The sequence below is a fragment of the Zingiber officinale genome, chromosome 6B, assembly GCF_018446385.1.
Source record: "Zingiber officinale cultivar Zhangliang chromosome 6B, Zo_v1.1, whole genome shotgun sequence".
Taxonomy (NCBI): Eukaryota; Viridiplantae; Streptophyta; class Magnoliopsida; order Zingiberales; family Zingiberaceae; genus Zingiber; species Zingiber officinale.
In genome coordinates this window covers 26,575,008-26,588,765 of record NC_055996.1, presented here as the reverse complement: position 1 = coordinate 26,588,765, position 13,758 = coordinate 26,575,008, and the positions used below count along the sequence as shown (strand labels likewise).

The 13,758-nt window shown below is 37.6% G+C and overlaps 1 protein-coding gene and 1 pseudogene across 1 annotated transcript; one reads left to right on the top strand and one right to left on the bottom strand.

The window, feature by feature from the left end:
- Nucleotides 1–1,753: 1,753 nt before the first annotated feature.
- Nucleotides 1,754–2,706, top strand: LOC121992282 (basic leucine zipper 43-like). The gene has a single exon (XM_042546548.1). It carries the CDS (start codon nucleotides 2,127–2,129, stop codon nucleotides 2,589–2,591), a length of 465 nt encoding a protein of 154 aa, XP_042402482.1. The 5' UTR covers nucleotides 1,754–2,126; the 3' UTR covers nucleotides 2,592–2,706.
- Nucleotides 2,707–2,710: 4 nt separating this feature from the next.
- Nucleotides 2,711–12,996, bottom strand: LOC121992281 (annotated as a pseudogene).
- Nucleotides 12,997–13,758: the final 762 nt, after the last annotated feature.

Genomic DNA, 13,758 nt, shown 5'->3' with positions numbered 1-13,758 from the left:
CAATTATCATATCAAACAATCTTGAACATTGTTTGAGGTTACGAGAGAAGTCAACTGGACTGTTCGATGAGCGAACATAAAATCAGACATGATTTCATGTTGGAATGATCTTAATTACTATTTGGAGGTTCATGAAACACAAAGGGACAAAGTGAAGTGATCCGACGAGAGTATAAACTGAAAATAGAAGAAGAGAGACGATGATAGAACAAAAGGAGGCAAGAGACAGAGTCAAAAGGAGAGATAAAGAAGATCGTGGTGTCTGAGAACAAGACAAAAGCTCGATCGATCGTGTGTCGGACGCATCAAATCAAACCAATTCTAAGATTTTCCTGTCTTTTAATGAATCCAAAGATTCCAAGATAATTGGATTCTCCTTGTATTTGGAAGAATTTTCGACACCTTTTAGATTTTAGGGAACATAAGTAGGATTCGATCTAATAATTAATGACAAAACCAACGGTGGTAAAACAAACTGATTCGATCGATCTATCGACACAGAGGCGTGATGCACAAAGATAGATTTGGCATCGGATTCACAGCGGCTTCATTACGGCTGAGTAAATTTGAAAGTCAAACTGATCAAAAGTCAACAAAGTGAATGATTTAATCATAATGCTAAGCTATTGTTTGCCTCCAACATGATGAGATCATTGACATGGATGTGGAGGAGTGGAGCTTGCATTTCATAAAGCTAATCTGCATCTAAGTACATCCAAGAGAAAGTGAAACAGCATTAGTTCGAGGGAAATAGAATTAACCGATTGAATGGATTGAATTTGAAATTTCGGTTAATTTGAAAATTTTTTTAACAAAAAAAAACAATTTCTTTCTATTATATTGTAATCAATGGATTGATGTACTTGAATAGGATGCAACTCCTATTGATGACAATCAATTGGTAAAAAAAAAAAAAAATTAATTCGGTAACTAATCGAATTAATCAATTTTTATATTAGTTTTATTTATTCAGTTTTAGTGATAAAATTTGATCGGTTAAGTTTGATCAGTTTGATTTATTCAAAAATATTTGATTTAATTGATCTACATTTGTTCAATTAATTGCCCGTATTATCCTCAAGCTTAGATTATATGCCTAGGATCTCAATTTTTATTAGAACCCATTATTTTAATATATTAAATATATTTATATATATATTTTTCAAGAGAATGGAAAAGAATAGGCTCATGAATAAAAGATTTGCATGATCTCATTTTATTGAAGCTTCGGATTTCACAAAGATCTCGTTATAATTTCAACATATAAAATCATAAAGGGACTCGTTTTTTTAACATTTTAAATTTATTTTTAATTATATATGTTAATTTATAATATTTAATTTATTCCTCTTTAATATCTCTTAATCTTAGTCTTCTCTCACTATATTTCTTGTTCATTGGTGACACTTTCTCCTTTGATAGTTAAGAACATAAATTAGAATTTTTTTTATTGATAAAGATAAAATACAAATGCTAATTTTTTTTTAGAGTGACACAAGGGCTGACCCTACCCTTTAAAAGACTCGGTGTAAAAAAAAACTTTAATTTAAATAAGAAAATTTTATCTAAATTAAAATGTCTAAACACGTGCACTACTGTGTTTAAACACCCTGCGAAGTATTTTATTATTATTAATAATTCAGCAAGCAATCCTCTCACTTTTTGTTTTGTTTTTTTTTTTTTTCATTTTTTGTTTTGTTTTTCTTTCTTTCTTTCTTTCGACTTGATCCGTGCTCAACAATCCAATGCATGCACGAAAGCGATAACCATGCTTTTGTGTTTTTAGCCCATGAATGATCATGGCAAGCATCTTCCACCATCCAGACTAAAATAATTTCCCTTCCTTTTTCCTGATGATAAATCTAAAGTTGTGACAACAAAATCCCCAACGCCACGGCTCCAAAGTGATTCGATAGACATTTTTCTCCAACTGAAAGAAATCGTTCAACTTGTTATAAAGATCATCAACACTGAGAAAATCAACTTGTTGAGACGTCTTTGTCGATCGTCGTCTTAGCTTGGTCTCTCCACTCTCTAGCTATAAATTCAATTCTCCTCAAAACCCTGAAAGCTCAATCCCTTCGACTTAATTCACCAACCCACGTCCAAAAAAAAACTTCCCCGCCATGAGATGCCTCTGGCCTTCAAGCCTGACGTATAATTGCATGCCTCAGAGCAATAATAGCGTCCCCTGTTTCCACTTACCCGCCGGTGTCGGCGCTCTCTTTGGCTGCCACTCTCAGAGCCAAGTCCAGAGCTCTGGTTTTCTGGAGGTGGAGGCGGAAGAGCAGAAGCTGAGCCTTGCGGAGGAGAGACGGAAGAGGAGGATGATGTCGAACCGGGAGTCGGCGCGCCGATCCCGGATGCGGAAGAAGAGGCAGCTCACTGAACTGTGGTCGCAGGTGGTGTGTCTCCGGTCGGCCAACTGCCGCCTTCTCGACGGCTTGAACCACGCTCTGAGAGAGCGCGACGGGGTTCTCCTCGAGAACGACCGGCTCAGGGAACAGGAAAAAGAGCTGCTTAAGAAGCTCGACGCAGCAGCAGAGTTTCAAATCCAAACAATCAACGAGAGCGAATTCTCAAAATGCTAACGAACACCAACGAGATCGTGTTCTCTTTTTATGAGAAAAAAAGATGCAGAGTGGTGTTGATCTCTTCGATTATTTTCCTTTAGTTGATCATGATTGTTCAATGATAATTGCTATTTAAATTGATTAGGGTGTGAATACTGAATACCTTTTGAGCATACATCTTAAAAAAATGTTCAGTATAGCTTTCTTCCTTTTTAAAAAAAAATTAAAAAAAGGGCATGTGAACAGTTTGTTCCCTTCAACTGCATGCATGACATAGAAGTGAGTGAATATTACTTTTAAGACACCACATGACTACTAGGTAGTCTTCTTCGGATTGGGACTCGGACTCAGCATTCTCAAGCCACTCAACGAAAGGTTTCATGTTCTTCCATATAATGGCATTCTTCTTTCACAAACCCTTTACCCACACCCTCAAACATGGCTTCAAAGAGTGCGTCCATGATCTCTTGCTGCGGACCAGAAAGAGAGCTGAGAAATGGACCAAGGTCACTAGCTTTGCAGCATTTCTTTGATTTCTGAAATGAGTCTGTCATGGGTGTTAGGTGTCTCCATTATTTCGACCACCTCTTTTGCTGCCTCATTTTATTTCTCTTGATTTGCTTTCTTTGTTCCATTGCTAGTCGTATCGCCCGTGGAAAGCATTACCATTTCAGCAGTAGTAGCACTCAGTTGTTCCTGGATGCGCTGACGAGCTGCTTCAGCAGATGTATCTGTTTGCCACTGTATGCTGTCGTCGTCATTGTCGTCCTCAGCAGCCTCATTGTCATATGCTGGACTACCTGGAGGGGAAGAATGTTCTTCATCTGAGCTTTTAGGTTTCTTCTTAGATACAGCACGTTTCAAGCTTTCTTTGTCATTGGATGATACAGGACCTTTCTTCTTGGTTACTTTCTTCAGTTTTTTCTGTTCTTCATCTGCAGCGTCTCCTTCTTTGAGCCTTTCCTTCTCAGCGCGCCTCATTGCCTTCTTATCTTTTGCCGACTTCTTCTGCTCTGGTAGATTTTTAAGAATAAAAGTTGTGAGCTTGCCTCTCAGTTCACATCAGAAATAAGTCCACAAGCAGCACATTTGAGGGTGATCGACTGAGTTTTTGTAATTATGATATCAGTTTCGGGATTACCACACCCATAGCACTGCACATACTTCTTGATGAAGTTTTCCAAAGGGCCAGCTAATTTGGCAGTGTCATGCGCTCCATTGACAAGTGAAGTGCCAGTTTTGTCATCAAATTTTGACTGTGCACCAAGCTCCCAGCCGAAATACTTGATTGTGTAAGAGGCTGGTCTATACAGGGCTTTTGCAATGTCAACCATGTTAACAACATTAGTTTTGATACCATTTCCACGACCTTCTCTCTTTGTTATCATCTTTGGCATCTTTTAACGATAGAAGGCATCGTCACTGTTTGAAGCACCTATATTTTGCAAGGCCATCTTCACTGATGATGACACTATAACACTAATGTCAGGCAATTGATGTAGAGACTAAATTTCTATTTGCCTTGATGAAATATTGAGAAGGCACTACAGAGAGAAATTCCTCTGGATTGTAGTCTTGGTTTAGGTTATAAGTCTCTAGGAAAGGCTCCAGAGGCAAATAACCAAATTTTTCTAAAGGGCATATGTACTTTTTTCTGGAGGTCAGACAATATTCTCCAAGCAACCCAATTGATCCCAATAAGAGAGAGAGCCCCTGCAGAAATAAAAGATGCTCTACACTTAACACACTCCCCTTTGACAGGTGAGAGAGATTGGAAGTGACGTTTGCCTTCAGTCAAAATTCAAGAAATTCTGTTTATCAGAAGACAAAGTGACTGAGGCTGTACGTATGGTAATTTGCAGGTTTCATTGCAAGAAAAGACAGTCAATAGAACCAAACCAGATATAGTTGGCAGAAAAAATAACTTGCTAATTTGTAAATGACACACTCAAGTTATACTTAAATACATTAGAAATAACACAAAAAATAGTAATCAAGCTCCCACTTACTTTTTAGACTATTTAATAGATTGATATTAATCCATTTTGATCACTAGTTTAAAGATTCGACCATTCTAGCCAAATTATCTTAGCTGATTCAATTTTGATACCTAAAGAGCTTATGCAGTGTGAGCATTCGATCGGAACAGTTACAATTGTCTTTGTTAATAACAAATAATCAACCTCACCTTCAGTGAATTGGTAAAACTACATCATTGCATCTCCTTTATATTCAACCAGTAGCAATAAGAACAATATAAGAAAGAAACATCTCAAAAAATAAATGCTAAATAATCAAAAGCTGCATTTGCAAAGAATAATTGTTATAATAGAAAACCATTAAACAAACAGTGTAGCATTTATTACTATCTTGAATAACTAAAGCAGAAAGCCAAAATATTATGCATATTCAAGCTACAAGATTTTTCGGCATAATATATGCAAAAGACAACATTCCTATTGAAGATGCAACTAGTCTCTATTGGTACCATCACTAAATAGTAAGCCACTTAATTTTTTTAGAAAAAAAAAAACATCAAGAATTGTCACAATGTAAAATCCTACAAATTGCTCAGCTTGTAGTTACACATATTGAAGTGCATTGAGATATATAATATAAAATTTATCCAATCTAACAAAGTTAATCAAGTATCACCTTTTGCAATAAATGTAAAACGTCCATTAAGATTATTCTCATACTTCCGATTACTTAAGGTCCCATAACTTTGTTATAAAAGGATCATCTTCAAAACTTTAGATGAACAATTACAGAAACCAAGCAGCATATTGTAGAAAGCAAAGAGAGTTAAATTACGGTAGCCAACTAATAGATATTCAAAACGAACCATCTCAATCAACTAATATTGATGAAGATATGTATTTACATCCGTAACAATTTTGTTGAGTTGAATTATTATCACAAATTGGTGAAGTGGTGAACTAGGGAATATAAGCGCATCTAGCTGTTTTCTCAAACATCAGTAAATCAAAGAAAAAAATTACAGTAGAAACATATTATTCTAACATGGCATACATGTTCATAACATAATCAGACATAATTAAATGAATTCCATACCCCAATTATTTCTCAGATTGATTCATGACAACAAAATCCAGTAAAATATACAACAATAAAGAAAAGAAAATCAGATTAGAATCTTAAAACAAATGTATCAGATGAGCATGATCGAGCACAAAAATGAAATCCGACAAACAAGAAGCAAACTCAATCGAGAATTAATTGAACAAAGGGATCAAATAAAGAAAGAGGAGAAGGGAAGAAGGAAGGAAGCCGGCTACCTGAATAAGATCACAGCCAAAGATCACAACTACGCAAGGCCGATTGGGAAGGTTAGCAACCAAGGGAAAGAGAGGAGATGAATAATTGAATATATAGAGTAGGGAAGGAGGGCCCTCAAGGAAACCCTAAGGTCCATAGATATTTGATGTGGAATCGTCCGCGCGACGCGCGCCCTATTGAGCCTTTTCCACCCGCATACAAACTGTAAATACACAGGGTAGTTTTGGTGTGGTCAGTCGAGTTAAGTTAGGCTCTGCGGTTTTGATCCCTTGTGTCTAAGTGTGCAGGGACTTAAGAACACAAGAAGTCGAGCGGAAGGCGCAGTGAGCGAGAAAGATGACACAAGAAGTGAGTCAACAGGCTCGGTGTATCAAAATAACAAGGAGCTGTGAAAGAATATACCGGTGGATGACAAGGACACACGCGATGCTTCCGAGGGACGAGAAGTCGGGGAGGAAGTCTGCACGAGGAGGAGGACGGAAAGTTGGGTTCGGGTGAGCTCAATTCTAGACGGCCAAAGTATCATCAAAATGACTAGACGAGAAAATAGTAAACTCTAAGTTGACCGTGTCTAGGCGCTCAGACCGGGTCCAGGCGCCCGAACTGTTTTGCCACGTCAGTGAGTTGTTGCCATGAAGAGGATCAGCACGAAATCCATGACAGCCGATTTCAGACGCCTAGGAAGTGAAGATCCATTAGAAAGAAGCCGATGTGGAGTGGATCGAGTCGGCCAAATCCAAGTGTCGGACCGTGTCCAAGTGCCCGAGAGGTGCCACGTCAACCAACGGCTAGCTTCGACCAGTAGGCTATAAATAGAGCCCTAGTGCTCGAAGTCATTGTATAGCACACTTGTACTTTCATTTACAAACTCTGCTTTACTATTCTTATTCTTAATCGTTGTAAGGGGCTACTCCGCCTCCGACCGTTGTCGAAGAAGGAGCTACTTAGTGCGCATTTTAACATCTTGGATTAACCACCCAAGTTGTAACCAAATAAATAATTGTGTCCCCTACTTTCTATTTATGCTTTTATTTTGTTTAATTAACGTGTGTTTGTCCTTACTAAATTGAGAAGCAAAAGAAGTATTAAATTTTAATTGCAAGATCATTCACTCCCTCTAGCCGGCATACCCGGACCTACACAAACTACTATGTGGGTGACAGATCAGTCGCCCGTTGTTGGATGATCGTGAACAAAAAAAACTCGAGACAATTTCCAAATTTTTCTATTTTCCTAAAACGAATATTTGTTTCTCACTACATTTAATAGATTTTTTAAATTTGTTTTAGAAAAATATATGTGTTCTCCATATTTGAAATCAATAAAACTCAATAATTATTTTAAAATTTATATTTTTAAAAATACTAAAATAATTTTTAAGAATATAGGTCCTCAATGAAAATCAATGGTAGTTTTTGAATTGCCCACCATTACAACAACAACAAAAAAAAAAAAAAAACAGACGCGATAACAACTTTACAGTTGTGTGAATGCTCCCATTCCGCCAATCATCACAACCACTTAAAAAAATATTTATAAACCAGGCATAAGAATTTGACTATTTTCAAGAAATTTTATGGTGCTTTAGAAGCTCCATCTTTAAGATAATCCAGACTTCTTGATTCAACTCTGAACGGTTACATCTCACAAGGAGAATTGCTAAGTCGAATGAATATGAACATTCAAAGTGGATGGAAATTTAGATTAAAATTAAGAGCTTGTGTGCAATTACACAGGTGAGTTCATAAGTTGATCATGTGTGAAACAAAACTTTGTTCAGCACAAGAAACTTCCTGAGGATATTTGAATTAAAATTACAATCTCCAAATGGAGAGGAAGAAAATGTTCATTGTACATTGAATGGTGATAATGAAGTTCTACTTGAGAAAAGTGCAAGCTAAAAATGAAAAAATGTCTTAAACATGATCACTCACCCAGTTGAGGCTCTCAAAACATTTTTCATCGTCATTCAGGAAATAGATACAGGACAGTAGTGAGAGTGCAACCTGTGCAAGAAAAGGAAATCATTGTCATCTGATCAGTAAATCAATCTTGTAACCAGTTTCCATACATCGGGCATTCTTATGTATATATTCTATTTTGAAAAATATAAATTATCTGGAGATATAAAAGTATTTTAGAAACAATATCCCTTGCTTTAAGATTTATCTCTTTTTGAATAATAAAAATATCTACATGTACAAGAATGAATATGTTACATAGATAAAAACTTACATGAAGCACTTTTCCATGCATACGATGAAAGGGGCTCAAAATAATGACTCCCAGATAAATTTTCCAAAATTAATCTTAAAGAACAATAATACCCCGTGATATTGATCTTAACCCAAGTCACTACACCATGCCTACATGGCCTCAGCCTAGGTTAGTATCCTCGTCTATTCAAGAGGAGGTTGTGAATCACGAGTACCCTCCCCTATCAGGTTGGCAAAGTCGACATTTGCCATGTTAAGAGCAAGTTGTCTACTCATAGCTTGATCTCCCGAGCTCTCCATACATCTTGTTCTTTAGAGTTCTCCATACAGCTCAGTCTCTTGAGCTCTTCATATAGCTCGGTCTCCCATGCTCCCCATACAGCTAGGCGTCCTGAGCTCTATACCATAACGACTAACAACGGACCCTCCATAATTGTCATCTCTAGGCTAGTGACGACTGAACAGTTGAAGTCGCTGCAATTAAAAAGCAATTAAACTGGGATTAACAAAGAAAGTGACTAAAACAGCGCCCCTATTTTCCTAGAGATTATGGTCACGATTTCCATAAATTCCTCATTTCCATAAATTCCTCATTTCTCTCACACCTACAAGTACTTAGTATATCCATCAATATCAGGTTTGGAATCTCTCACTATCACAATGTTGTTAGTATCCCGAGGTAGTTTTGATGTGGTCAACCGAATTAGAGTTAGATCCTGTTGTGTTTTGATGCTCTGTGTCTGAGTGTGCAGGAACTTAGGAGCACAGGAAGTCGAGCGAAAGATGCAGCTAGCGAGAAGGAAGGCACGGGAGAGAGCCGACAGGCTCGGTGCGTCCGAGGCGCTGCGGAAGAGTAGACTGACGGACGAGAAGGAGTCGCACGGCATTTCCGAGAGACGAGAAGCCGGAGCGAAAGACTGCTCAAGAAAGCCGGGAAATGGGTTCGGGTGAGCCTTATTCCGGATGGCTGAAATAACCCAAGCGAGCGGAACCGGAGCGAACCGGGAGTTGACTTCGGGCACCCGGATCACCCGAGGCAGCCAGGGCACCCCGGGGCTGCAACGAATTGAGCCGGCTCGCGAGCTTTTCAAGCCGACTGGAAAAATATTCGATTCGTATTCCAATTTATTGAATTCGAGTCGAACTCGAACATGTTCAAACATTTTTTCAAGCCGAACTCGAGCCCAAATTATATTGTTCGATAGTTCACGAGCCACTCGCAAGCCTTAATATTTTATTAATATAAATTAAGTATATATTAAATAAAAAATTTTTGAGTCTTTCGAGTACCTATTTTTGAGCAATAATTCAAATAGTTCGCGAACATGTTCGAATCTTTTGAGTTGAACTCGAACTCGAGCCCTAATTCGAACCAAACTCGAACACAAAATTTTGAATTTTTCGAACTTCGAATCGAGCTCGAACTTGAATATACCTATTTCGAGCCGAATTCGAGCCTTAGATTTTTCAGCATATTCGGCTTGATTCGATTCGTTTACACCCTACCCGGACCAGAAAACTTATCGAAATGCACGCTGTCACAATCCGGAGCGACGCTGATAAAATTCTATTCACGTCCAGGCTCCTGGAACCCTTCTAGGAGTCCCGATCAGGGCTAAAAATACAACCCTGATCCCAGTAGCTTAAAACAACTAGTACACGAGTTTCTTTACTGTTCTATTACTTTGATTGTGTGCTTCCAACGCTTGTAAAAGGCTTCTCCGTCTACGACAAAAGGAGAATTTGATTAGTGCTTCAAAGTCTTGGATTAACAAACTTTCCGATTGTAACCAAGTAAAATAGGTGACCTCTTTCTTTTAATTAGTGTATCATTTTTTTTATACAAGTGCTTTAATATTTCAAAAGATCGAGAAAGGTTTCATTTTATTTTTGAAGGGCAATTCACCCCACCCCACCCCCCACCCCCATGCCGGCCGCACGGGTCCTAACAAATGTTTATTCTACTTTTGCTTCCACAAGAACCATCGTGACTTAAGCATCACAGGAGTTTCGTCGGATAGCTCTAGCACCTTCTGACATTTCCTTTAGTGTGTGCAAGTCGAGTTGCACCATTAAAATCGGATCCTGAAGCATGGATCGGACGACACCTCCACTTCAGCACCCATCTCGTTGAAGATTGCCTCATCATTGACACCACCTTAGCATCTGCCTCGGCAACCACTTTCCACTGCATCACATCAAAATTTGTTCTTGTGGTTTTAACATCAAGAAGTAGGCATCATGGTTCAATTTAACCAGGTGACATGATTTTGTTTTAATAGGTGTCACGATTCTGCTTTAAAATGTGCTACATACTTTTGTTAAACGAGTGTGATTTTGGTGTTCAATTTCTACTATCAGTGAGTAACTGTCATGTTATGTTTAAACAGGTGCCACAGTTCTATTTTAAAATCCTGCCTAAACAAAATAGTGACACCAACTCAAGCACATGTTTAAATGGAACCATCGAACCTAGTAAAAAATTGTGGCGCCTATAAAAGTAGAATTGTGACACCTGATTAAACAAAATTGTAGCACATGTTTGTTGGTGGAAAAAATAGGACAATAAATTTGAGTGATTTAAGACAGTTGAAAAAAATTATCCACGTCTTAATTTTACCACCCACCCACCCTCCTCACTGCACTCTTGCTAAGGGGATGTGACGTAAAATTAATCAAGTCACACTGCTATTTTGGACATGCTTCAACACTAAACACTAGTATACATCAAGTAAATGTGTTTAAAATCATAGCACCTATTTGATTGTGGTAAAAATGTAACAACAAATTTGAGTGCTTTGAAATTAGTTTGGAAGAAGTTATCCACATGTTATTGTAGTCCTTCTTCATCTATTTGCTTTGGCGAAAATAGAACACCAAATTTAAGTACTTTAAGATTAGTGTGGAAAAATTTATCCACACGCCATTACTTTAGTCCCTCTTCATCGGATTCTTGGTGAAGGCGGGCATTATGTAAATTTATCCAGTGACATACAGTGCGGTACTGGACATGCTTAAAGTCTAAACACTAGTATGTATCAGACAAGTTTTAAATAGAACGTAGGAAAGTATAATTGAGAACATACCTGAAAAGCAGGTCCAGTCTCAGAAGAGTTCATAACACTCCACACTGCCATGAAACCAAAAAGGAATAATGTCCTAAGAATCCCATCTGTTGTAGGAAGTTAGACATAATCAAGCTATCCTTTTATATATCCATGGAGGTGACTCCTCTACTTGCTTTTTTAATCTGCTTTTCAGATAAATCTTAAACTTCTTGCACTTCCTAAAACTGGGCGTAAGTATCTTCTCAAAAGAAGCTTCAATAGACTCATAGCTGCTCTCATGCCCACCATATTGTTTCAGGAGAAAGTTTTGAGCCTCTAGGATTTCTTCTTCAAAAGCATCACGCTTGCGCTTCCTAAAATTAGCCATAAGTATCTTCTCAAAAGCAGCTTCAATAGACTCATAGCTGCTCTCTTGCCCACCATATTGTTTCAGAAGAAAGTTTTGAGCCTCTAGGATTTCTTCTTCAGAAGCATCATGACTCATTCCAAGACGCTGATAAGGGTCCCATACATTCATTCAAGGAAACTAGGGAACATTTCCTTTAAGAGAAGACATTGTAGTTTATAACGCATCTCGGTAATCAGAATTACTAGGTAAAAGGAGATGGCTTCTTGGTATCCAGGTTACACAATATCTAAGACAAAGACAATACAATACAATTATTGAGATCATCAACTACTATAAATTAAGAAGCATAAATAAGTATTAATACACAATTCTTATGATCTATTTATACATACTTGCATAAGGTAATGTTGTGGAAATAAATCCAATGGGAGAAAGACTTAAATAGTCAGATTTGCGATGGAAATTGGATTTGTTAAATTAAAAATTTAACCAAACAGCCAGTAACATATGGTTCAAGAGAGTTTGTAGATCGAGCTAGATACCTGGATTACAAAAAAAAAAAACGGTTGGTAGATCATATTCACCACCAATTCACGTTATCCCAAAATTGATCATTTAACACTGTTAACCCCAATATCAGCTTAGATTTATAAATATAGCGCAAAAGTTGACAGAGATATTCATTCATTGCCTCTACGCTCTGCTTGAACATGCAGTTAATGGTCCATCAGCTGTTCAAAATAGGAATTAATCTTAGTTTAGAAGTGAAAGCAATAAAGGATTGATAACTTATATCCAAATAGTAGTTCAGATAAGTTCAAAAATGAGAGTTTCACCCAAAGAGTATAAATTTGACACTGAAACACAGATTAAATCTAATATTCTAATTTGGATTCAAATAACTAGGCAAGCTTCAAAACATGGACATATCATACCTGTAGTATCCATGCAGGGCACCAGTTCTTTTAAGATTTGTTATCATATTTTTTAAATCGTACACATTTTGAGAACAGACCCATGATATGCATGCATTGTTCAAAGGTCATGAAATTTATTTATTTCACACTCCATTGGCTTAGTGAGGTCTTCTTCAATCAATTATCAACTTGAATTCATTAGAGAATAATGAATTCATGTTCACAAGATCAAAACAATTTTTCATCTTCCATTTTCGCTCTCCAAGCTTATACAATCAGATTCTAAGAGCAAAGTGAATCAAAAGAAAAACATATTTTTCTAACAGAAATCGTAAGCCTCACCTCCGCCGCCACCGAGTGCGGCATCCATCGAACATCTGGCGATCGCAACACCAAATCCATGAACGTTGCGACTTGCAAATCCTACAAGACCCACCGTGAGGTATGCAGAACGAGACGACTCGGCGACCAATGTTGGCTCCGGCGAATCCAGAAGCGAAAGTATCAATAGATCGCAGGATTGGGGAGGAAAAGTGTGCTCATGGCTCACCCAAAACCCCTCGCTTCAATCGATTAAGAGGATGTTCTTCGGTGAGCAATGAAACGATGAGGCAAGTGCTACTATTTGGGCCCAAAAGGCCCAATAGTAGCCCACGTTATAGCAATTAGGCTGACTTATATAAATTTGGGTCCTTATTTTCATTATCATAAAAAAATAACAGCCCAGATCCTCTGGACCGCAAAAAGCGGTCCAGGGGATGGTCCCTTGATCTGGATTGGTTCAGGAGATGGTCCCCATTCATCCCCATCAATCCAGATCAAAGGACCATCCCCTGGACCGCTTTTTGCGGTCCAGAGGATCTGCCCTCAAAAAATAATGTGTCGAGTTGAGATCCTCTATCTAAAAAAAAAATGATGTGTTTATGTATCACCTCATTGATCAGACGAGTCAGATCACATATCAAGGATATAATATATATCATGAGAATGTCATAACCGTCTGATTAATAAGGGGATAAGGGGGAGTTGAGATCCTCTGTCCCAAAAATAATGTCCCCTTGTCCCTCCCTTTATTGATCGGACGGTTATGACATCCTCGTGATATACACTGCATCCTTGATATATAATCTAACTCATTAGATCAGCAAGAGGATACGAAAACACATCATTTTTGGAACAGAGGATCTCCTAACTCTATCTCAGTTAAAATTATTTCAATTGTAAAAATTTTAATTAAAATTATTTCAATAATATTTGATAAATTTTGATTGGAAAAAAAAATTAAAAACGCATCTCACATTTAATAAATTATCAATTGGACGTCTCTTTGAAGAA